This window comes from Mus musculus, chromosome 4, assembly GCF_000001635.26.
Source record: "Mus musculus strain C57BL/6J chromosome 4, GRCm38.p6 C57BL/6J".
In the NCBI taxonomy this organism is placed as follows: Eukaryota; Metazoa; Chordata; class Mammalia; order Rodentia; family Muridae; genus Mus; species Mus musculus.
This window is the reverse complement of record NC_000070.6, coordinates 63449087-63471186: the sequence shown is the minus strand read 5'-3', so window position 1 is coordinate 63471186 and position 22100 is coordinate 63449087. Positions and strand designations below refer to the sequence as shown.

Genomic DNA, 22100 nt, shown 5'->3' with positions numbered 1-22100 from the left:
CAGAGACCAACCTGACTGACTCTGTAATTTGAGAATGTATTAAAAGGCCCTGCACAGTCCCAAAAGTGGAGCTGAGAAACTCAGGGTGCATCTGCAGAAGGATTCCCACCACAGTGACCTATGTCCTTTTCTCCAGACTTCTTTTTCAGGGAAGGAGTACCTTTTTGGCTAACAGTATGCCTTAAACCTTAGCTGGTAGGACCACTAGCACTGTAGCTGGTGGGGGGAGGACAGTTGCTCAAGGCATTGTGGGGTTCTGTAACTTAAAGGAGGCCAGGTATCATTAAATGTCCCCTACAGAGCCACCGTCCTCCTCTTCCTCCTCCTCCTCCTGTCAGAAAGTGGGCTGTTTCCTACTGGAAAGGATGAAAACAATGATCGAGGGCCCCTGCAGCCTTAACCTCTCTGGGTTCTGCTTGCATGGTTTTGTTTGCATTGTGCACATGGGTGCTTCTGGGACAAAGAATAACTGTCACTCCTGTCCTGCCAACATCCCTCTGCTGTTTTAGGATCTTGATTCTAACAGCTAGGAGACCACATACCTTCGGGCTCGGGGCCAAGCTCCATCCTCGAGATTCTCTTGGTTCTCTCTTTTTCTGTCAATAAGACCATAACATTTACTTACTGTGGTTTGTGTTCTTTGCTCAAACATCAATATGAAGGATTCAGGGAGATTCCAGTGGCTTGTGGGAAGGTGGTGGTGTCTAGGAGGCTGCTTGGTGTGCACAGGATAGTAGCCAGCAGGCAGGTCCTCCTGCCTCCCCACCAAGGATGCCCACTTTAGGCCCCCTTGAGGGGTGTTATCATCCACCTGGGTTACAGTCAAGGCCGGCTTTGCAGCATCAGACAGAGAACTTGCTTTGTTCTCTGCTGTTTGTTTGTTCTGTGACAGGAAGCCACTGTCCTGGGTAGAACCTGAATTCAGAGCTGAAATGGCTGTAATTTTGGCTGGTCCTGAAGTCCCATGGCTTGAGCGTTGTATAGAGTATTTCCTGAGTCCTTGCGCCCCGCCCCCAGAGGGAAAGTACCACCAGAATCTGAGCCTGAGGGCAGACAGTATCGAGGTAAGATCCCAGATAGCAAGATAAGGAAAATCTGCATCCTTGTTCCCCTTTCTGCTTTGGCAATGCAAGTACCACTGGCAGGGTAGTTGATAAGGTTTGTTTGGCTGGAGGCTGGAAAGCAGGAAGTTCCAGAATGTCACACCTGCACTTGATGGGAGCCTTGGTGTTGAACCACTGCTTGGTGACAGATTGTCAACTCAGGTCTCTCTTCCTCATCCCATAAAGCCACCACCAATGCCACAGAGTCATAGAAGACCCACCCAGGCTTATCTATTGCTAGATACCTCCCAAGGCCTGCTTTCCAAATACCATTGGCATATGAATTTGGAGGTTAGTTTTCTATACACGGCAACTTGGAGGACGTAGTTATTCATTCTATGGGTACGGTAGAAGCCAGTGAAGAAAAATGAAATTCCAAGAAGGGCTAGGGAGTGACAGGAAGTGGGGACCTCTCTGAAAAAATGACTAAGGAGCCACCAAGTACCATTTTGAAACCTGAAACCCCAAGAAATCAGGACAACATGTAGAAAGGTCCTAAGATAGGATTGAGCCAAGTATCTTTGAGATATTGGCAAGAGGATAGAGGTGGGGGAATCAGATAAAGTTGTCTGTCTCCCCCCCCCCCCCCCCCACACACACACCCCAGGCATCATAGGGTAGCTTTCATAAGAATATAGAAGGTGCATCTGGAAGACCAGGGAGAATACAAATACCACAGGAGGCAGGATCTATCCCCATGACGTTTCAGACGAGTCGTCACAGATTCTACAACTGTCATGGGGGCGAAATGGGACCACCCCAGTGTGGCAGGAATGATTCAGATCTTAGTTCTGCTGCTTGTGAGCGGTGTAACCTCGGACAGGGTTTCTTCCTCTTGGGGAAGCTGCGTGGTAGTGAGGTTCTGGTTGGAGCCCTGAGTCATTCTCAGTGTCTAGAACAGTTCGTGACATGAAAGACTTGAGTGCAAGTGACGTGACTTTGCCTACAAGGGGGACCACAAGAGCTATATCTCAAAGGCCACCACTAAAGATGCCAGCAGCTCTCCTCCAAGTGGCTCACAGAGCAGCATGCCCGTGAGGCTGCTCCAACCACATTCAGATTAGATAGGGAGCAAAGACTGAGTGTTGTGCTTGCATGTGCGTATGTGCATGGGGCACACCCCCAATGCCTGTGGAGGTCAGAAAAAGGCATTGGATCCCCTAGAGTTGTAGTTATGGATGGTTGTGAGCCACCTTGTGGGTGCTAGGAACCAAACCCAGGTCCTCTGCAAGTGCATCAAGTGTTCTCATGTGCTCAGTCACCTCCAGTCCCTCCACCTTTACTTCTTAAATGCTAGAATTATAGGTGGTCTTGATTTTTGTTTCTGTTATGAGGTTTAAAAAATGTTATATTAGCATATATTAATTCTACACAATAATGGGCTTCACTTTTGTGCTGGCTAGTCTTATGTCAACTTGACACACGAACTAGAGTTACTGCAAGGAGGGAAACTTTCATTGAGAAAATGCCACTGTAAGATCCAGTTGTAAGTCATTTACCTAATTCGTGATAGACAGAGAAAGGTCCAGGCGATTGTGGGCAGGGCCATCCCTGGGCAGGCGGTCCTGGGTTTTCTTAATAGGATAAGCAAGCCATAAGGAACAAGCCAGTAAGCGACACCCCTCTATGGCCTCTGTATCAGTTCCTGCCTCCAAGTTCCTGCCCTGTTTGAGTTTCTGTCATGGTTTCTTTTGATAATAAACAGTACTGTGGAAGTATAAGCCAAATAAAATAAACCCTTTCCTCCCCAACTTGCTTTTTCTTTGTGGTGTTTCATCGCAGCAAGAGAAACCCTAAGACAGTGTGACATTTTTATATATACAAGTGTACATGATACTTACCTCTCTTGCCCTCTCTTGTGCCCCTCCCGCTTTTACTAGTCTCTTTTCCCAACTAGCCCCACGCATGCATGCCCCATGGAGGCCCTAGGCTTACATCAGGATGTTACCTCTAACAGTGTCTCTCGCTGGATCTGGAGTTCGCTATTTCAGCTCAGTGTTAGGCTAACTGGCCAGCAAACCTCCCCACCCCCCATCCTTCTGTCCCTGCCGCTCTCCAGTTCTGGGGTCATAGGCACACACCACCACACCCAGCTTTTTTTTGGGGGGGTTCTGGGTACCAGCTCTCGTGTCCTCATGCTTGCACAGAAAATGCTTTATCCACTGAGCTATCCCTGCAGCCTCTGAGTTGGATGGGGTCTCCTGTAGCCCAGGCTGGCTGTGATTTTTCTGACCCCAGTACTGGGACTGTGGGTGTGGGCCATATACCTGGTCAACAACGCCTCCTCCTCCTCCTCCTCCTCCTCCTCCTCCTCCTCCTCCTCCTCCTCCTCCTCCTCCTCCTCCTTTTCCCCCTTTCTTTCTCTTAAACGAACTGCTCCACCATTTTCCACAGCAGCTGTGCGGTTTTATTCCCTTCGCAGCACACAGTGTCTCTTCTCTGTTTTCGAGCAATCCGTCACCCTAACATAGGTCAGCCTTTCCCTCATCTGTCTCCACCACGGACCTTTATGTGACACCTTAGCAGAGTGATGACAGTGCTGGAGGTCACAGCTGGGACACAGCAGAGTTTAAGCAAGGCCAGCCTGTCTCTTTCCAAGCCCTCCAGTCTAGCCGGCACCCAGTTCCACCACCCCACTGTGAGGTGGCACACTCAGGACGCCTCTGGAGAACCTGGGTCCAGAGAAGGGCTTGTCTGACACCTTCCGAGAGGTGCGTAAAGGGATAAGGGAGGGTGTGTTCCCCTCCCGCTAGAGGGATTGTGAAGATTCCTAGAAAAAACCGTATGGGGCGGGCTGGCCTTGGGAGGCAGCAGCAGGCAGAAGGGGCAGATGATGGTGGCAGGGGAAGTCTGAGAGAATAGGACAGGTCCTAAGTGCAATGTCCTGAGATTCAGGCTGGAAGTATGCTTTTATGTGAGCGTGCTTTTATGCAGGACACAGACCCACAGACCATATGGATAAGATAAATGGATTCCAAGTTTTCAGAGACCCTTGGCAAGGTCCTGGAAGTGTGGCCTGGACCAGGCTACAGATAGGGCTTAATGGATAAAGCACTTCCCCTTTTAAAGGAAGGAAAGGAATTGGCTCAAGACGAGTCCTGGAGCCAGGGAGGATGTGGCTGGCTGTAGTCAAGGTGAGCTGGAAACAGACTTGTAGAGTCCGTGTACTGTGCATGACTGCATTTCAGAAGCAGCTTGCAGTCATGGGTTGCCCTTGCCTAGAATGTGACTGGACAGGGGAGAGAGGGTCACGGGGTCGGGGGTAGGGGGTGGGATGGGGGTGGGGAGCAGAGCAGGAAGGCATCTGGGTGGGAGGGGCAGCGAGCGTTGCTGGGGCTCTCTAGAGTAAAGGGAATAAGCAGGAGGCTTGCATACCCCTTTCTGGCCTAGGTGTCCCTCCATTGACTTGGGGGTCTCTCTGTTCCTGTGTTCTGTATGTAAAAGTGTGATGTTTAGCCTTGGCTCATCTGTAGCAGATCCAGGGATTGGGGTTCTCCACACATGCCATATTTCTGTCTCAGTTTTTATTTGAGAAAGGTTGTTCCGCTGATGGACACCAGCCTGCTGAGTGGCTGCTTATCCTACGGCTGCAGCTTCGGGATTTCAGTGGGATGTTGTGGGATCACTTGGCTCAAAGGCCAGAGCTGTGCAGTCCTTGTGGACTGTGTCATGAGTATTGATGGGTGCACTGAGGCATGCAGGGCTTGAGTGCATCACCCTAGGACTGCTGCTGGTGAACAGCCTCCCTCAGAGATGAGCAGTTAGAGCCTGCAGCCGCTCACAGCTCTTCACAGACACAGAAGCAAGATGCACCAGCCTGGTCCCAAAGGTGCAGCAGCTTCCGGTGCAGCAGCACCAGGTTGAAGCTTGCTTCGAGGACTTTCTATCACTGACTTTGAACAAGCCATTTTAACCTAAGTGGGCCACCCAAGTGTCCTTGTACATGACCCGAGGACCGTCCCACCAGCCTGTATCCAGAATAACCATGCACATAAGCTCAGAGCACAGTGCAGGGGACATGGCAGTTAGTTTTAACAACAAGCCGTCAAAGGCCAAGGAGGAACGAAGTACCCTTTATCTTGTTCTTTTAAGAATGTTGATCAAATAACTCTGTTGGGCCCCAAACTAACCTGGGTACTGGGGATACCACTGTGAATAACAAAGATGGCCCGTATCCAGGAGGGTGACCCTCCATTGTGCGGGCATCCTATCAAGGTACTGGAACAAATGGTATGTGGCATATTATAAGGGGGTGGGTTAACCCAAGAAGGGCTCAACACACAGTAGGGTGGCTTTAGAGGTGGGCAAAAGAGGCCTCGTTAAGAGGTAATAGGATAGTGCCAGTGGGTGTTGCCATCCTATGGGAAAAGGGTTCCTAAGGAGCCTTTTTAAAGTTAAAGAGGATGGAGGCCAAAGCCATGGGCAGTCTGCAGAGCCTGCAGATTCTTCTTTAAGGAGAAGAGAGCCATAGTGGAGCTTAGAGCAGAAGAAGGTTGAATGCATGTGAGATGCCTCCTGCCTGCTGAGAGGATAGACTGCAGGGGTGGAGGGGGGTAGAGGAGCTTAGAATCCTAGTCCTCACCACAGCTTTGAAGGAAGGACTGAGTCACGCATGCTTTGGGCTGCAGGTAACAGACGCGCTGGATGACTGGAACTTACACATGAGGGTACTCATTGCTCAACTCCGTAGGGCTGGCCAGGTAGTCTAGTAGGCAGCTTAGCCAGCAGGTGAGCATTTCTTCCCTCTTACAGTTAACTTTTACCTCAGGCATGTTGCTTCATGGCTGCAAGCGTGCAGCCATTGCCCCTGCCATCATAGCTCTCTCTGCCTCTACTTCTCTGATTTTAAAGTGAAATCCTTTTTCTGAGAATCACTACCAGGCAACCGTTTATTAGCTAAAACTGACTCAGGACCACTTAGGTTCCCTGACAGGGGAAGCAAAGAGCTTTGGAACTGCCAGAGGGAAGGATGCTGACTTCAGGGGACGCTACCCTTGTTCTCTGGACAGAGTCAGGGCTCTGTGCCTCACCTGAGGGCATTACAGGGGATTGTCCTTTCCTGTCAAGGAGCAGTCTTGAGGCTACCTGCTGGCTCCAGCCAGCCTCACTTCCCCCCACCCCCATCCCGAGACAGGTTTCTCTGTGTAGCCCTGGCTGTCCTGGAACTCACTCTGTAGACTAGGCTGGCCTCGAACTCAGAAATCCACCTGCCTCTGCCTCCCAAATGCTGGGATTAAAGGCATGCAGCACCACTGCCCAGCCATCCTCACTCTTATAAGTGCCAGAATCCCATCTCAAAACTCCATCCCATCTCATGAGGATTTCTAGAAATTGACCTGGCTTCTCTCCATCCATCCACTCTAAATACTAGCCCAAGCCTGTCACCCCCTCTGGCTTCTTGTTTGCACCATGTCGTCACAGGCTAACCCAGCCTTCTGCTGCTCCCTACCATACTCCAGCCATATGGAGTCTTTATATGACCCAGTGGCTATACTGTGCCATGGGATGGTCACTTTCCTCCTGCCCTACAGTGCACAAGGCTCTCAGGTGTGTCTCCCAGAGTGCAGCTGAGGCTGAGCTCCCAAGCCCAGCCCAGGGTCTGTGGAAAGAGGATTCATGATGAGAGGGTGTTAGGGTAATAGGATACAGCCCCAGTCTAAGGACATGTAAAGTTGTTTTGTTTTCTTTTGTTTTGTTTTCTAGTCCTTCCTGGAACCTACAGGCCTTGCATGGCAGACAGACTTTGCAGAGGTGACTCAGTGAAGGCTGTTGAGATAGGGAGCTGTCCTGGGTTACATGGGCAGCCCAGTGTCACCAATGTCCTCAGAGGCGGCACAGGGAGGTATGGGTTAGAGGGAAAGCAATATCGTGCTGGAAGTAGGGGGGGCCCATGGGAAGGTGCTGAACTAAGGTCCCGGTCCCTGGAGCCTCAGAAGGAGGGCAGCTTTCCTACCCGGTCCACACTGTCCTCTTCCAGAACTGCTTTTCCCCAAGCTTCTGACTTTGACAATTTGTTTCACAGTGCCAAGACACCAGTGGTTGTGAGAGGACACCGGCCTGGCAAGGAACGAGGGGACTGCATGGCTCTCACAGCAGGCCCCACTAGTCTCTAGGTGGGAACAGTTCCCAGGGAAAGTGGCTTTGGGTAGGATAGTTCCCAGGAAGGGACTCATGGTGAGGCCTCAGTGACGAGCGCCCCAGCCTTTATCCCAGGCGATCTCATGCACCTTTGCAGGTAGAACCCACACCCCCTTCTCTGTTTAATTGCCTCTGCCGTCAGGAGCATCTCCAGGGACCCTGCCATGCTGTTCTGGCTATTCTCTGGCTATGTCTGGCTTAGACCTTGGGCAGACACAGGGTGCTCAGGGTACATGACTGGGTGGAAGGACAGTGCCAGGAATGACATGGGGCAGCCACAGTCACCACCTCTCCAGAAAAATCATTCCTGATTGTTCCCGAAGCTTAGCCAGTGGCTTGCCTTATGATGCCCTCCGGCAGATAACAACAGTCCATGTTGCCTGGTTGCTCTCAGTGCAGCTCTTCCCATCCCCCTTCTCAGTGAAGAAACTGAGGCACGGGGGGGGGGGGGGGGGTGAAGCTCACATGCCTACTGAGTATTATCAACTTCAGTAGACTGGCTCTGGAGCCAGCCCATGTCACCTCACACATACACAAGCTTGTATGTGACTTGGGACCAGAGTGGCCATAGGACCTAGGTTAACTCAAGTCTATACAAGCTTCAGGTGGGTCCTGTAGCAGGGTGGTGGAGCAGACCCTAAAGCCTGAACCTCAGCTCCTGGGGTCTGACCTGGGAGTCTCCAGAGCCATGGGTCCAGGACAGCGTGTCTGTTTTTCTGATTCCTTATGGCCCCACGCATCCCTCTCTAGCTTGAGGAAGGCTATCCTGAGCAGCTGCGACACTCATGGGGGTCACTGTTGAGTCCTTTCCCACCCCTCTTGCTGAGCAACAAGGGTACACGGTACAGGGAGAGTGCCAATTTCCAGTGGCAGCATCTGGACCAGGCGTGGCCACAGCCAGATATAATTGCCTGATGTCAGCAGTTGGTTTTTTTTTCTCCTACATGAGCTTTGCCACATGGAAAAATGGAACCAACCGGTTGCAGATCATATTTATTGAATGCTTCCTGTGACATTTAAGTAGGCAGATACCAGCTTTGTCCTCATGTTCAGACACAGTGAGGTTAAGTGGCCGCCCCGAGGGCACACATGGTGCTGGGATGAACACTCTGTGCCCTCCTCTGTCCCTTTGCCACCTCTGCCCAGGTGAATTAAACGAGGTGCTGGAGTGGGGGAAAAGGCTCTTCGTGGTGGCTGGGGACAGAACACACTGTAACTCTTAGCTGAGTGAACTTGAGGAATGGGACAGCTTCTAGTTGGGACTGGAGGGCTAGCTAGCTCAGTGGCCAACAGCACGGACTGCTCTTCCAGAGAACCAGGGTTCAATTCCCAGCACCCACATGGCAGCTCACATCCATCTATAACTCTAGTTCCAGGGGATCCCACACCCTCACACAGAAACACATGCAGGCAAAACACCAATGCACATAAAACAAAAACAAGTCATTAAAAACGAGCTAAGTGAAGTTTGCCCCCTTGACCCCTGAAGGTCGTGTCCACCGCTTTCCACCATAGGTATTTATGCTTTCCTCTCTTGGGTCCCTTACATTTTCATGAGTCTTGTCTTGATGGGGGGGCGTCTCTCTGGGCTAGGTTTGAGCTATCCTAGCCCCCCTCCTCCCCATAAATCCTTGCATGCCTGAGCTGCTTGTTCTCCTATGCATTTCCTCCCCTAAGAGTTCCCTCTGACTCACCTCCAAGGCTTGTGTTTCTGATGTGTTCAGCCTCCAGCTTCTCAGAGACAGCACTTTCTCCAGAAAGTTCACACCTGCCTGGCTACCTGCCTGGTTCCCTATCTGGGCCTATGTCTCTCTGTGGCTGTGTGGTCCCTCCTTGTGGTCCTGCTGCAACTTGAAGGTCTCTGACCCATTCCACATCACTGTGATCCCCCTCCTGAGCAGAGTAGTGTCCAGGCATCTCCCCTACAACACGCCACCTCCCTCACCCCGTCAGCACAGGGACACACTGGGTCGGTATGCCCTGAGTGTGCCGAGTACAGTGAAGTGTAGCAAGCCCTGCGGCCTATCAGAACTGGTTGTGGTGAAGACCCTGGAGAGGTGGGGGACTCCCCAGGAGATAGAGTCCCTCTGGGTTCCAATGGTAGTGGCCCCAAGCTGAAACCAACCTTGATCTTATGGAGGAAAGAAAGGAGTAAGTATGTGGGCTGAGCCCTGAAGCAGGAAGTCACCTTTGGCTGCAGCATAAGGTGGATGCCCACTGCATCCCAAGACGGGCCAGCAGTCTTCATCACTGAATGCACTTGGGGTGTGAATGCTAAGGGGCCTTTGGAGCCTTGTTCTGCCTGCCTTTGTGTGGTGAACAGAGGGACAGGGCAGGGCAGGGCAGGGCAGGGCAGGGCAGGGCAGGGCAGGGCTGAAGCAGGCAGGCACTAGGGATTTCCCTAGGGCCTTGCCCTGCACTGCTTTGTTACTTAGGATCCAGTGCTCTGCCGGGCTTAGGAGTTTTGTAGTGGACTGCCCATCCCCACCCAGGGCTTGGCTTCCTCCAGGTTAATGTACTTGCCTATTCTTCTTATAGGTGAACCTGGTGTTGGGGGACGGCCGGTCCTTGGGCCTCACGATCCGAGGTGGAGCAGAGTACGGCCTTGGCATTTACATCACTGGTGTGGACCCAGGCTCTGAAGCAGAGAGCAGCGGCCTCAAGGTGATGGGGATGGGCTGTGGGCTGCCATGTAGGGGGATGTGGGTGGGAAAGATCTTTATAGCTGATTTACTTCAGCAAAGCAGGTGGTGTCCCAGCTGAGGTCTGGATCTGCTGGGGATCCTGCACTGGCTGCTGGGTCTCTAATGCTCCCAGAAACAGCAGGGTGGCCTCCCACACTGTGCTAGGCTGTGGGCCAGCCCAGCTCTTTTGAGACTAATGTTTTGCAAACACTGCTGATGCCTGTGATGGCCCTGACCCCAGGGCTTTTTATGACACATACAGAGGGCAGGAGAGAGAAAGCCAGCTAGTGAACAGAGGGCTGTGAGTATAGGAGGCAGCTTCAGGGATAGCATTCTATACAGACCAGAAGTTACTGAAATGGCATAATTAATTCTCAGCAGAGCAGTGTGCCCCGCACTTTAGAGTCAGATCATGTGTATCGTCTCATGCTACCTGGTGGGGTGAGGTGGTGTAAGGTGGGTCTCAGCACAAGGTTTATGCCAGTAGAGTCTTAAATAAATTCCAATGCCCAGGTAGTAATCTGTGGTACTGAGCCTGGTCTACAGTGAGTTCCAGGACAGCCAGAGCTATACATAGAAACCCTGTCTCAAAAAACCCAAAAACAAACAAACAAACAAACAAAAAGAAAAAGAAAACTAACAGCATCATTAGTTATTGTGGTAAGCACAGGTAGAGTCTGTGTGTGTCTCTCTCTAAAATTCACGCCTGCACATCCTCACCTCATTGTTGGGGTTGGGAGGTGGGGCCCTCGGAGAGTGACTAGATCTTGAGGGTAGAACATCTGTGCTTTCAGTGACCTTGCAAGGAGGCCCCAGAAAGCCAACAGAATAAGAAGATGCTATCTGTGACCCAGCAAGAAGGTCTCACACGCACAGAACCCACTGGTGTTTTGCTTTTGAGTTGCCCAGCTCTAGAACTGTCAGCAATAACCTGTACATAAGCCATCATCCTGTCTGTGGAACTTCATCTGTCAACATTACATTATGGAGAAGGGATCACAAGACTCCGCCCCAGCCCTCCCCAAGGATTTATAGGCAGCTAATGTTTTGATGCAACTACTGTCTAAATTGTATATGTAAATAAATCTTTACTCCTGCACCCGTGTAATGAAACTCACTGGGTGTCTCTCTCGCTCTCATATACACACACCTCTCTCCCTCTCCCTCTCTCTCTCTCTCTCTCTCTCTCTCTCTCTCTCTCTCTCTCTCTCTCTCTCACACACACACACACACACACACACACACACACACGGCTAGTGAACACTGACCTCCAGGAGTTATGTTCAATTGGGAAGATGGGCAGCAAACTAATGTTCATTTAGTTAGAAAGAAGCTAAAGAAGATGGATTTTGTAAAACTTTCCCATTGCCTGAGTTTGTCAGATGGTTGCAGGCACTCTGGAGTAATTTGCTTGCAAACTGCCCACCTTCAGCTAAGTCCTTTGGCTGTGTCCTCAGCAGTGAGGCGCTTGATGGCGGCCACCTCTTTCCTTTCGCCTCACAGGCCCCTTGCCTGTGCCGACACCTGCCCACACTCGCCTGGGCATGCAGCACTGATTAATTCTGTTTATTGCAGTGCTCTTTCCGTGGAATTAGGCATATTGAAATGGAATAAAGGGCCTGCTTGTGTGGGTGGTGGAGCCAGAACAGGCTTTATTTGTAAATAGCGCTCCATGCTGCGGTGCAGCGCTTTCCTGGGGCGGAAACGCCGCCTTCCGCGGGGCTTCCAGCTGTTCAGCCCACTTAGCTTCCAGGGCCCAGTGTGAATCCAGAGGGGGGCAGGACAGCCTGGTCCCTGAGTGGAAAAACACTTGGGAGGTCAGCCAGGTCCCCAGCATCTACCGCAGGGGTGGTCCTTGCAGCTTGGAGCTTGCCTACCTTCCCAGCAGGGACAGCCCCTCCCCCTGTACAGTTTATCTTTGGATTCCTCTTATTTCTTTGCACTACCCTCCCATACCCAGCCAGTCTCCAGTCCTTCCAAAGAGCCAACTGCTAGGCCTCTTTTGTTCCCTTAGGGACAGCCTATATTGAATGGCATTCAGAAGCAATCGCAATAGCGGTTGCCACTCATTAATGGCTATTATGAGTGAGACATGGTGCTAACATTTAGATACATCTGCTTGTATTTAATCCTCCCTGTAGCCCCATGGGGGTGGGGGTGGGGATCATTCATGGCGCAGTTTAACAGATGAGCAACTGAGGCTCAGAGAAAAGCTGGAACTTGCTCAAGATCTCACAGGGATCCCAGCACTGTCCCTGCTGACCCGCATAGCTACTGTGGTCTTATGATTCTAACTGGACCAAGTATGGAAGGAAGGAAGGAAGAGAGGGAGGGAGGGAGGGAGGGAGGGAGGGAGGGAGGGAGGGAGGGAGGGAGGGAGGGAGGGAGGGAGGAAAGGAACAAAGAAAAGGAAGGAAGTGAGGAGACATAAAGTTCCTGATGTCTGCCAGGAATTGCTGTACCTCCAGAGCCCCTTGAGGTTGACCCAACTCCATGACCTCTGCTGAGTCTGTCCAGGCTGGCAGCTGTTGCTTTCCCACCATTGGGACCAGGCTACTGTCCTAGCTAGGCTCCTTGGAGGAGGACCTTTGCTTCTAGGAATGTCCCATGTGTGGGGCCACTGCTCTGCAGCTTGTGGCTCTGGAGCAGGCCTGTCATACATCTGGGGTAGAAACCCTATCTCAGTGACAGGGGATGGCCTATTCTTTGCAGGTCTATCCAGGAGCTTGGGCTGTGTTGCCTTCATGGGGTCAGGCTGACCCCTCTACAGACTAACTTCTGTTGGGCTAAGCTTTGTCCACCCGCTCTTTCTGGATCGAGCTTCCTCAGAGCGACACCCTAGGCTGGGTACCCACCAGGTGGCAGGAGACCTGCTTATGTCATTCACTCAGACCTTCACTCAGCTCTGCGCGGGTGGTGGAACCTTCCGTCCCATGCATGTCAGAAGTGTGTGTCTGATAAAGTGTCCTGGTACCCAGCTGTGTGAGGTAGAACCTAGGTTGTAGTTCTCCCTGGTGCCCTACCCACAACAGAGCAGCTGCACACAATAGGTGCTCAGTCAGTGGCTCCTGGCTGCATAGCACCACTGCCCACAGTGAGGCTGGTCATTGCAGGTGCACTGGGTGGCTCCAGAGCCACTCTTTGGTTCTGCAGTAGAAGGCAGGAGGAAGAAAAAAACTAGTCAGTCTATGCTCAGATCTCAGCCTCCAGCCTCACTCACTCACTCACACCTGAGGAAAGTAAGAGAAGGGTGTAATTATAAGATGTCATTACATGAAAATCCTTCAGATGGGCTTTGTACCACCTCTTCCTGGGGACCCAACGTGGCCAGGTGTTAAAGAAAGATTGCAGCAGAGGACATCGTGGTACCTCAGAAACACTGTAGTGAGCAGTGTTCACTGTATTGTGAGCAGAGAGAAAATAACACAAACACCGTCTTCACGTTTATACAATTCCTGATTGGAAAAAAAAAAAAAAGAGCCTTGAGCTCAAAAGATCGTACTGTGATGAATTCCTCGGCGGCGCTAAGGGATTATAGCTAGTTTTGTGGTGGTTGTAATGAAGATGACAGAAATAATCGCCTAATATTTATATAACTCCTGAGAGTCTCTCTTTGCAAAAGAGCATTTTGCACACAGTGGTCTCCCTTTCATCCCACAGCTTCAAATGAATGGACCGATTTCTTGAATGACACAAAGTGTTCAAACCTAGGAAATAAAAATGGATAATGTCTATACCCAAGATAGACGTCAAAGAAATTATATCTGTGGTTAAAACCCATCGGAAAAAAAAAAAAAAGAAAATGTCATAAATAACAGATAGCAAAAGGTTGAGCAAGAAGTATCGTGTAGTCTCTTCCTGAAAATAAATGAGGGGAATATGTCCCAACTCATTACGAAGCCATTGCTTTGTACCAAGCAAACTTAGTACCAGGAAAGAAGATGACAGAGCATGGTCCTTCATGACTGTATGTACAAACACCCCTAAGGGCAGCAGATTCACCATTATTGGAAGGAACAAGGGCTGGAAAGATGGTTCGGTGGGTAAAGGGCTTTCGGTATGAATGTGAGGATGGGAGCGGGGATTCCCAGCACACACATAAATGCCATAAATGCCTCAGGTGTGGAGGCCACCTATAATCTCAGCCCTCAGAGACAGAGGTCCCCAGAGCAACCTGGCTAAGCTGGACTAGCCACATCTGTGTAGCCACCCCACACAGAGAGGAGTGGAACCACACTGAGGACACACACACATTCTGCGCATGGCACAGTGCCTCAAGCTGTGCTCGGAGAGAGGCTGGAGGCAGAGATGCTTCATACAATGGGAGAGTCCACAGCGGTCAGGACCCTGAGCCATGTGAGGAAGAGCGGGGTGGAACCAGGTGTAGCAGCCAGAAGGCCAAGGATACAAAAAGGGGGTAATCAGAATTAAATAGGAAGAGTCTGTGGGGGAACCGCAGCACAGCCCCTGGGCTGGAGAGTTCAGAGTTGAGCAGACCCTGTAAGCACTCTGGGGCTGAGGGGAAACCTGGAGGCCATGTCTGCTTTGATATGTTAAATAGCCGCCTCAGCGGGTGGGTCCCATGTCCCCAACCCACCCCCATACCTCCACAGTTTGAAAGTTAACAGTGGGGAAGGTCTAAGGTGTGTTTCTAATTTTCTTTTTATGATTTTATTTTAGGCATGTTGGCTCATGCTGGCACATGCCTTTTATCCCAGTTACTTTAGAGGCTGAATCAGGAACAAAGTACTGATTTGAAGCCAGCCTTGGCTGTGTACCAAAATGTGTGTGTGTGTGTGTGTGTGTGTGTGTGTGTGTGTGTGTGTGTGCGTGCGTGTGTGTGCGTGCATGTGTGTGTGCGTGCATGTGTGTGTGCGTGTGCATGTGCGTGTGTGTGCGTGTGTGTGTGGAGGGTGCTGGTGGTGGATGTTCTCATGTAGCCCACGTTGACCTCAGACCACTATATAGGGAGGATGGTCTTTAACTTCTGGCCCTCTTATAATCCTCAGTGCTGGGAGCACTGTGCCACAGTCCACTTTAGGCAGTGCTGGAGATCCAGCCAGGGTTTTTTGTCCGCTCCTTAAGCACTCTACCAACTGAACTCCATCCATAGTTTATAATTTCAGGTGCCAGAAGGCAGAGGCATACTAAAATAGAATATTTTATTTTATTTTATTTTATTTTTAAAAAGGTAAATAAATGAAATACAGTCCGTGTGCACAGGGGCTCCTGGGAGAGTTCCCAGGAACCAAAGGAGAATGAGTCTGGTCCTATACTGATGTGATTATAGAAATGACTGAGTAAACAAACCCAGGAGGGCAGAAGGACCATGGTACGGAGAAACTACTGAGCTAGACCACTCTGTGGGCAGACCTCCAAGGCCATGGGGTGGGGCGGGTACAGAGTGAAGAGCTAACTGATGGAAGAGCAAGCAGCTTCATGGGACAGTCCGCAGGGTGAAGATCTGGGCTCAAACAGGCTGTCCAGACTGCCTCCTTGACCTTTGGGGGAAGGTTAAGGAAGGTTCCTGGAGGAGGAAGGTTAAAAAGAAACGACCTTGAGAGATCTGTGTGTCTACTAAACAGAAACCTTCAGGCTTGTTTGCCTGATAACAGCCCTCTGTTTACCTGGCCGGGAGCCCTTCTGTTTAGGACAGTGTCATCAGCACCACCATTTCGCAGGCTTTGGACATGACAGCATTCTAGCTTAGGGACTTGAAGTGGAAAATCACACCAGAGCATCGCAGTTAAGATATCACTACTCTGGGAGGAGGCACCAACAGGACCTAAAAGTTCAGATGCCTGGCTGTGTTTCTCCACATCATCCCTACCAGTGTGTTGGAGGGGGGAGGTGGGGGTCAATGAAGGGAAAAATGGAGGGTGGAGGAAAAATATACGTGCTGACCACAGACATCCCTCTGAGCTGGGTGTAACACTGTCAGAGCATGGCTGTGCTCTCCAGTTGCAGAAATAGCCTTGCTAGCTGTAGAGAAGAGAAAACATGTCCCAGCCAGGGCTGCGGCAGACTCCTTCCTTTCCTACCTAGCTACTTCCTACCCCAATATGAGACAGCAGCCCAAATTCCCTGAGAGGCAGATCAGGGCCTTGCTGAGTCCTGCACAATCTCAGTGGTAGATAGCCCACCAGCCTTCATGGGGTCAGCAAGCTGAGGCCCAGAGAGGTCAATGTTGGCCCAAAGTCACACAACAGGAGAGCCGCGGTGGTACCCCATGATATCTGTCCATCTGGCTGGGAAGCACCAAGCCAGCCTAGAGCCCTACATATGTGTGACATAAGTAATGACACATGTGATGTAAGCATAAAGCTCCCGGACACTCAGCTGTCCTCTTCTGCTCTGCCCCGCCTCCAACACACCTGCAGTCCTAATTCCTGCATGTCTTGCTTACAGTGTTAGACCTGGTGGCTTCTAGTAGTTCTGACTAAGGCCAGTTAAAGCCTGGTGGAGAAGGCAGACAGGCCAGCAGTGTGAGGACAGAACAGTCTTTACTTTTTCAGATGCATAACAACCACCAGCATGTGGAGAGGGCTCCTGTGTGCCAGGCACGGGGCTCAGCACTACTCTACCTGTAGTGAGCCCTTTAGCCCTGTGAGGAACAAGGCACGGACTTACTTGCCCAAGGTCACACAGCTAGTAGGTGTAGGAGCTGGGACTGGAAGGGATGCCATCCAGTCCTGACAGTCTTGTTCCCATCCCTTCCTTCCCGTACCCTTCCAGGTAGTTCCAACAGCTCTTACTATGTGCCTTTGTGAAGTGGTTCTCAATGAGCAAGGAAAACAGGAGACAGGTCCTTCCATTGCAGAGGGCTGAGTTCATTTATCCACAAGCACCCGGGGCGTTTGTGGTGTCTCTACCTCAGGCTTCCCTGTGTGGGGTGTCTGCTCAGTCTAAAGTGACCCTCGCTAGCCACACCCCTCCAGGTGCCTCCTCTGAGTCATCTCAGCCAACCTCAGGCAGTTCTAGGAGGAGGGCATGATGGCCCTGGCCTCATTTTATAAGATCTAGCAGCTTGCCCTGAGCTTATTTCAAACCAGTGACTGGGCTAGCTGGGGCAGGCTCCAGGTCACATTTTATTACCTCGAGCATGGTGTTGGCCTGCTTCTCTGAATCCAGACCCACTCCCAATGACAGCAGGGCACCCGTCAGCACACTGACATTTGTCATCAGTGTAGCTGTCCTGCCCTGTATCTAGTGGCCCTGCAAGGAAGAAGGCTGAATTGCCACTTAGCTTCTGTGCGGTGCTAGCCCTGGGCAGAATGGGGACCAGAGGCAGAGAGATGGTCATGTGTCTGCTGTGTCTCCAAGGACAGGGCCTGTCTCAAGTGTTGTCCTTTGGTTTTTGTTCTTGATTTTAAGGACAGACTCTTGTGCTGGCCAAGCAGGCCTCTGTCTCACCATGTAGTTATGAATGACCTTGAACTTCTTACATTCCTTTAATCACTTCTAAAAAATGTCAAAACCAGGCTTGAACATGGGCAGGGTGACTGATTGTCATTATCAGGAGAGCCCTTCAGTGCCCTTAGCCCACTGTGCCACACACCGGAAGTATCTGTGTGGCTGGGCCCTGTAGAATGATCACTCTCTAAGCAAATAACTTGCCAGCTATCGGCATGCCCGGTGCCTAGACAGGGGCCGCAGAACCAGAACTGAGCCTTTCCCAGTATGTGGAGTTGAGATTCACAAAGCAGAGAGGTGGAGGAAGAGATTAATGGAGGAGCTTTGGGGGCAAGGTGTCCACAGGGTGTTGAGCAGTTTGGGCAGGAGGGGAGGCAGGGAAGAGCACGGGGTTGGAGACACCGGCTCCAACAGTGGTTTCAGGGCTGTTAGCAGCCGCTGGACACACCTGGGCTTGTACAATTTATAAGCCCAGGAGCTGTTAGTTAAAGCTGGTAGGTGGAAGGCAGCCAGGCTGTCAGAGTTTGGGGTGCTGTGAGAAACATGCAGGCACACAAGTGTTTGCAGATACACGTGCATGTTGTGTGCATATGTGTAGAGGCTGAGGTTGACATCAAATATCTTGTATATTGAGGCAGGGTCTCTCCCTTTAAGCTAAAGCACACCAATTTGGTTAGCACAGCTAGCCAGTTTGTCCGTGCCTTCCACACCTGCTTGGCATTTATGTGGGTACTAGGGATCTGAACTTCCATCTTCAAGCTTACGTGGCAGGTGCCTTGTTCCCCCCCCCCCCCAGCCATCTCCCCAATGCCCTAATTAGCCTCTTTTGAAGTATGATTCATATACCATAAGCCCCTTCTACTCCGTTACTCTTGCTAGCATATTCTAATGTCTGTAGCCACTCCCACAGTCAAATTTTAGAACATTCTCAACAATGCTGCCTCCCCCCAATCCCTGCACCCACAGAACTGTGGCTTCTACCTTCCTGGGAGCTCTGATATCCTTCCGTCTCCATCTTTGTTCCCCCCTCCCCCCCTCCCCCGTGGCACTAAATGTGCATGAATCACCCAGAATGTGTTTTTTGGACTGCCTCCTTCCACTTAGCATAGTGCAGCCTGTGAGTGAGTTCCTTTTTTTTTTTTTTTTTTTTTTTTTTTGCTATCATGTTCTGGCACCATGCTGTTCATTCATTAGCTGGTGGCCTATTGGGTTGTCATATGTTAGCATCTACTCTTTCTCTCTCTACATTTTTAGGCGAGTGGTTACTAAGCTGTGTAGACTGCATTGAGTTCTGCGTTTTCCACTGGTTTCTCCCATGTGCGGTGATTAAAAATCCCTGAGAATATTCTGTAAGAGTTACATAATAACATTCCATCCCATGGCTGCATTATAATAATTGACCTGACCGCTCCCTTGAAATCAAGCATTTAGCTGTTTCTAATTGAAATAGGGCTTTTCAAAAGAGCAACAAAATGAGAGAAACCTCAGAGAAACTTTGCAGAGAAGCTTAAGCCACCTTCTCAGCCTATCTGTGCCTGCAGGCTGCAAAGCCTAGTGGGGGGCAAAAGTGATTTATCCCAAATTGCTAAAAGGCTCTTTCTGGTCAGAATGAGGATGAGTTTCTTGCTAGGTAGGAGGCAGAGCAGTTCTGCCTTAGGGCGTCTTTACCAGACCCTCAAAGCAGAGGGAAATGTTTGGAAAGAAGAGAAAATGGCAGCTAAGCTAAGCCGTGTACCCCCAGATCTTATACTTTTTTTTTTTTTTACATTTTTTTCTTCTTCTCATGTCTTGGTTGCTGTGAAGAGACACCATGACCACGGCAACTTCTATAGGAAAACATTTCACTGGGACTGACGAGGTTTAGTCCATTGTCATGTTGGGGAGCATGGCTGCACACAGGCAGGCATTGTGCAGGAGAATTAGCTACGTCCAGATCCACGGGCAGCAGGAAGAGAGACTCTGGATTTGGCACGGGGGTCTTGAGACCTCAAAGCCTACCCACCCCCAGTGACACATTTCCTCCGACAGAACCACACGGCCTAATCTTTGCAAATAGCACTACTCCCTAGTGACCAAGCTTTCAAATATGGGAGCCTATGGGAGCCACTCTTACTCAAACAAGAGCATCATTCTTGGTTACAAGGTCATCATGCACAGTAGAAACTGAAGGTTTCAGCACCAGATGTATAAATTAACAGGACGCGCTTCAAGGTATAGTAAACAAACTCATATTGTAGATATGAGGGAAACACAGCCAGAAGCACCTGGAAGAGTCCAGAGCAGGGAGAGAAGATAGTAGACTGGATGTAGCCAGAAGAGGGGTAGGGATGAAAACAGAGAGAGGGGAGGGGCGCAGACACCCAACGGCAAGCACCAAGAGAGGGCACAGAGAGAGGACTAAGAGAAGAAGGTATAAGGGAGCGCGTGGCCACAAGAGCAGGGTTATCAGGAGCTTCAGGAATCCCATGAGCTGGACAAGTTTAAGTTTAGGTAGGGTGATTCTGGGTGAGCCTGGAGGCCAGCATGCACTTTGATATGCTCATAGGCACTACAGGTCGCCACTTGTCCCTTCTGCCTATGTCCCTTTGGTAGAAGGGAACTGAGTCACAAGTTTCTGCGGATGCTGGCTTTTGTGGAGCTGCCAGAAGTTAGGGAGCTGGGTTTTTCTTTGGACCTGACAAACACCGGTTTTAGAAAATGAACTTGAAATTTCTGGAATTTACAACTCAGGACTCACACCTGAGAATAGGTGGGCACGTTCCTTCCCAGTTTGTTTAATGTCATTGAAGATCACATTAGATAAGGAAATGTAAACAGCAATAAAAATCCAAGTTCAAAAGTAAAACGTGGCTTGAACGAGAATGTCCCCCGTCTTAGTCATTGTTCTGTTGCCACCATGAGACACCATGACCTTCGCAAGTCTTGTAAAGGAAAGCAGTTAATTGGGACTTGTTACAGTTGAGAGGTTTAGTCCACTGTCACCACAGCAGGAAGCGGTGGCACACAGACTGACATGGCACTGGAGAAGTAGCTGAGCATTCTCCGTCTGGGTCTGCAGGCAGCAGGCAGAGACAGATGCTGGGCCAGGCTTGAGCATTTGAAACCCCACAGCCCACCCACAGTGACACACTTGTTCCAACCAGGCACATCTCCAATCAGTACTGCCACCCCTCCTAATCTCTGTAAGCATTCTAATCTAGGAGCCTATGTTGGGGAGGGGCTATTCTCCTTCAAACCAACACAGCTCCCACCACCGGCTCCTGTGTTCAAAGACTTGGTTCCCACTTAGTAGAACCGTTTAGGGAAGATTGAAAGGTTATAGGAACTGTGGTACTGGGGAGGGCTTTGAGGCTTCAAAAGCCCACGCTAGACCCAGATTCTTCTTTCCACCTCCTTCTTGCAGATAAATGTGTAAGCACCCAGCTACTGCTCCAGCACCAGGCCTGTCTTCCTCCTGCCATGCCCCCCACCCCCACCTCGATGGTCCAGGACTCAGACCCCCTGGAACCATGAGCTCTGTATTAAACGCCTTCTTTTATAAGTTGCCTTGGTCATGGTGTCTTATCGCAATAATAAAGCAGTAGCTAGGACTTTGCTTTATTTGTTTATTTATTTCTTATTTGTAGTGTGAAATATTAAATGGTAATCCACGCTACCACTGGCATGGCACCTGTGGCCCAAGAGGCTGGAGGACCCCACCCTGACCCCTCCCTTCCAAATTCCTGTGTCTGGCTGGGGTGCCCTGCCAGTGTACTTTTCTCTAGAACCCAGCTGAGTCATTGTGTGAGGGAAAACGCCAAATCTTAGTTTAGAATCTACAGGTAACACAATTGTTTGGCACAGCAACTAGCATCCTAATTTGTAAGCTATTTGAAGTTATAAATCCTCTGGTAGCGCATCCAGGCGGATCTGCCACCTAAACCCAGCCCCCCTGCCCCACCCCCAACTACATAGTGTCCTCCATGATCTCTCCCATCCAAAAGGAAACCTTTCTTCTCCTGCCTCCCCTCTTCCTCCCTCAGACCCAGAAGGCCCGCCTACTCACCCAGTGATTGGTTACTTGAAATCTTTATTCATTAGGGGAAGGTTCTGCCACAGTTATTTATCTTAGGTTTATGGGTGGAAATCATTATATGGTGCTATGGTTTGAATCTGAAATGCTTCCTACAGACTCATATCTTGAATTCTCACTGGGTAGAGGGCGTGAGAATTCTGAAGGGCCGTGGAACCATTGCTGATATCAGTAGCTCCTGCCTCTGAGCTCTGCAACTGGAACAGCTGTACCCTTGCTTGCCTGCCGTGATGGGTTGACATCACTGAAACCGTGAGCCAAGTTAACCTTTCTTCGCTTATGCTGGTTCCATCAGGGGTTTTGTCATAGCCATGCACAAGTGACCAACCAGTACTTTATCATCTCACCTTCAGTGACTCTGCAATAAGCACTAGATGGAAACATGATGCTGTCTTTGACCAATCACAAGTTTGTAGGCATTTAGGAGATACTGGGTTCCTTTTGCAAGTTTGAATTTTACACCATGATGGCTTGCTTGGGGAGACTTCCCGGAAGGCACGGTGTGACATGTTTTATACCATTCTGTCTTAGTAAGATTCCATCTGCAAAGCGCCTGTTCGGTCTTCCTCACTAAGCCATGGTGGAGGGCTCTCCAGTCAGAGCCAGTTCACCAGTGTGAGTTCTGATCATGGTTCTTGAATCATTCATATGGCACATAAAATCCTTGGAACTGGAGAGCTGGCTCAGCAG

At 50.4% G+C, this 22100-nt stretch overlaps 1 protein-coding gene across 9 annotated transcripts in view; it reads left to right on the top strand.

The window, feature by feature from the left end:
- Whrn (whirlin) overlaps positions 1–22100 on the top strand; it is an 81176-nt gene that overhangs the window by 24897 nt on the left and 34179 nt on the right. For 8 of the 9 annotated variants that reach the window (XR_001784212.2, XR_001784211.2, XR_390346.4 and 5 more), the window contains exon 3: positions 9780–9905. Coding sequence is in view for 6 of the 9 variants with exons in the window: in XM_006538309.4 (XP_006538372.1) it covers positions 9780–9905 (126 nt within the window). In the remaining 3 variants the exon portion in view is untranslated. Of the gene's footprint in view, positions 1–9779; positions 9906–10719; positions 11025–22100 lie in introns of those variants that run through there. The other variant, NM_001276371.1, reaches the window with a different exon arrangement.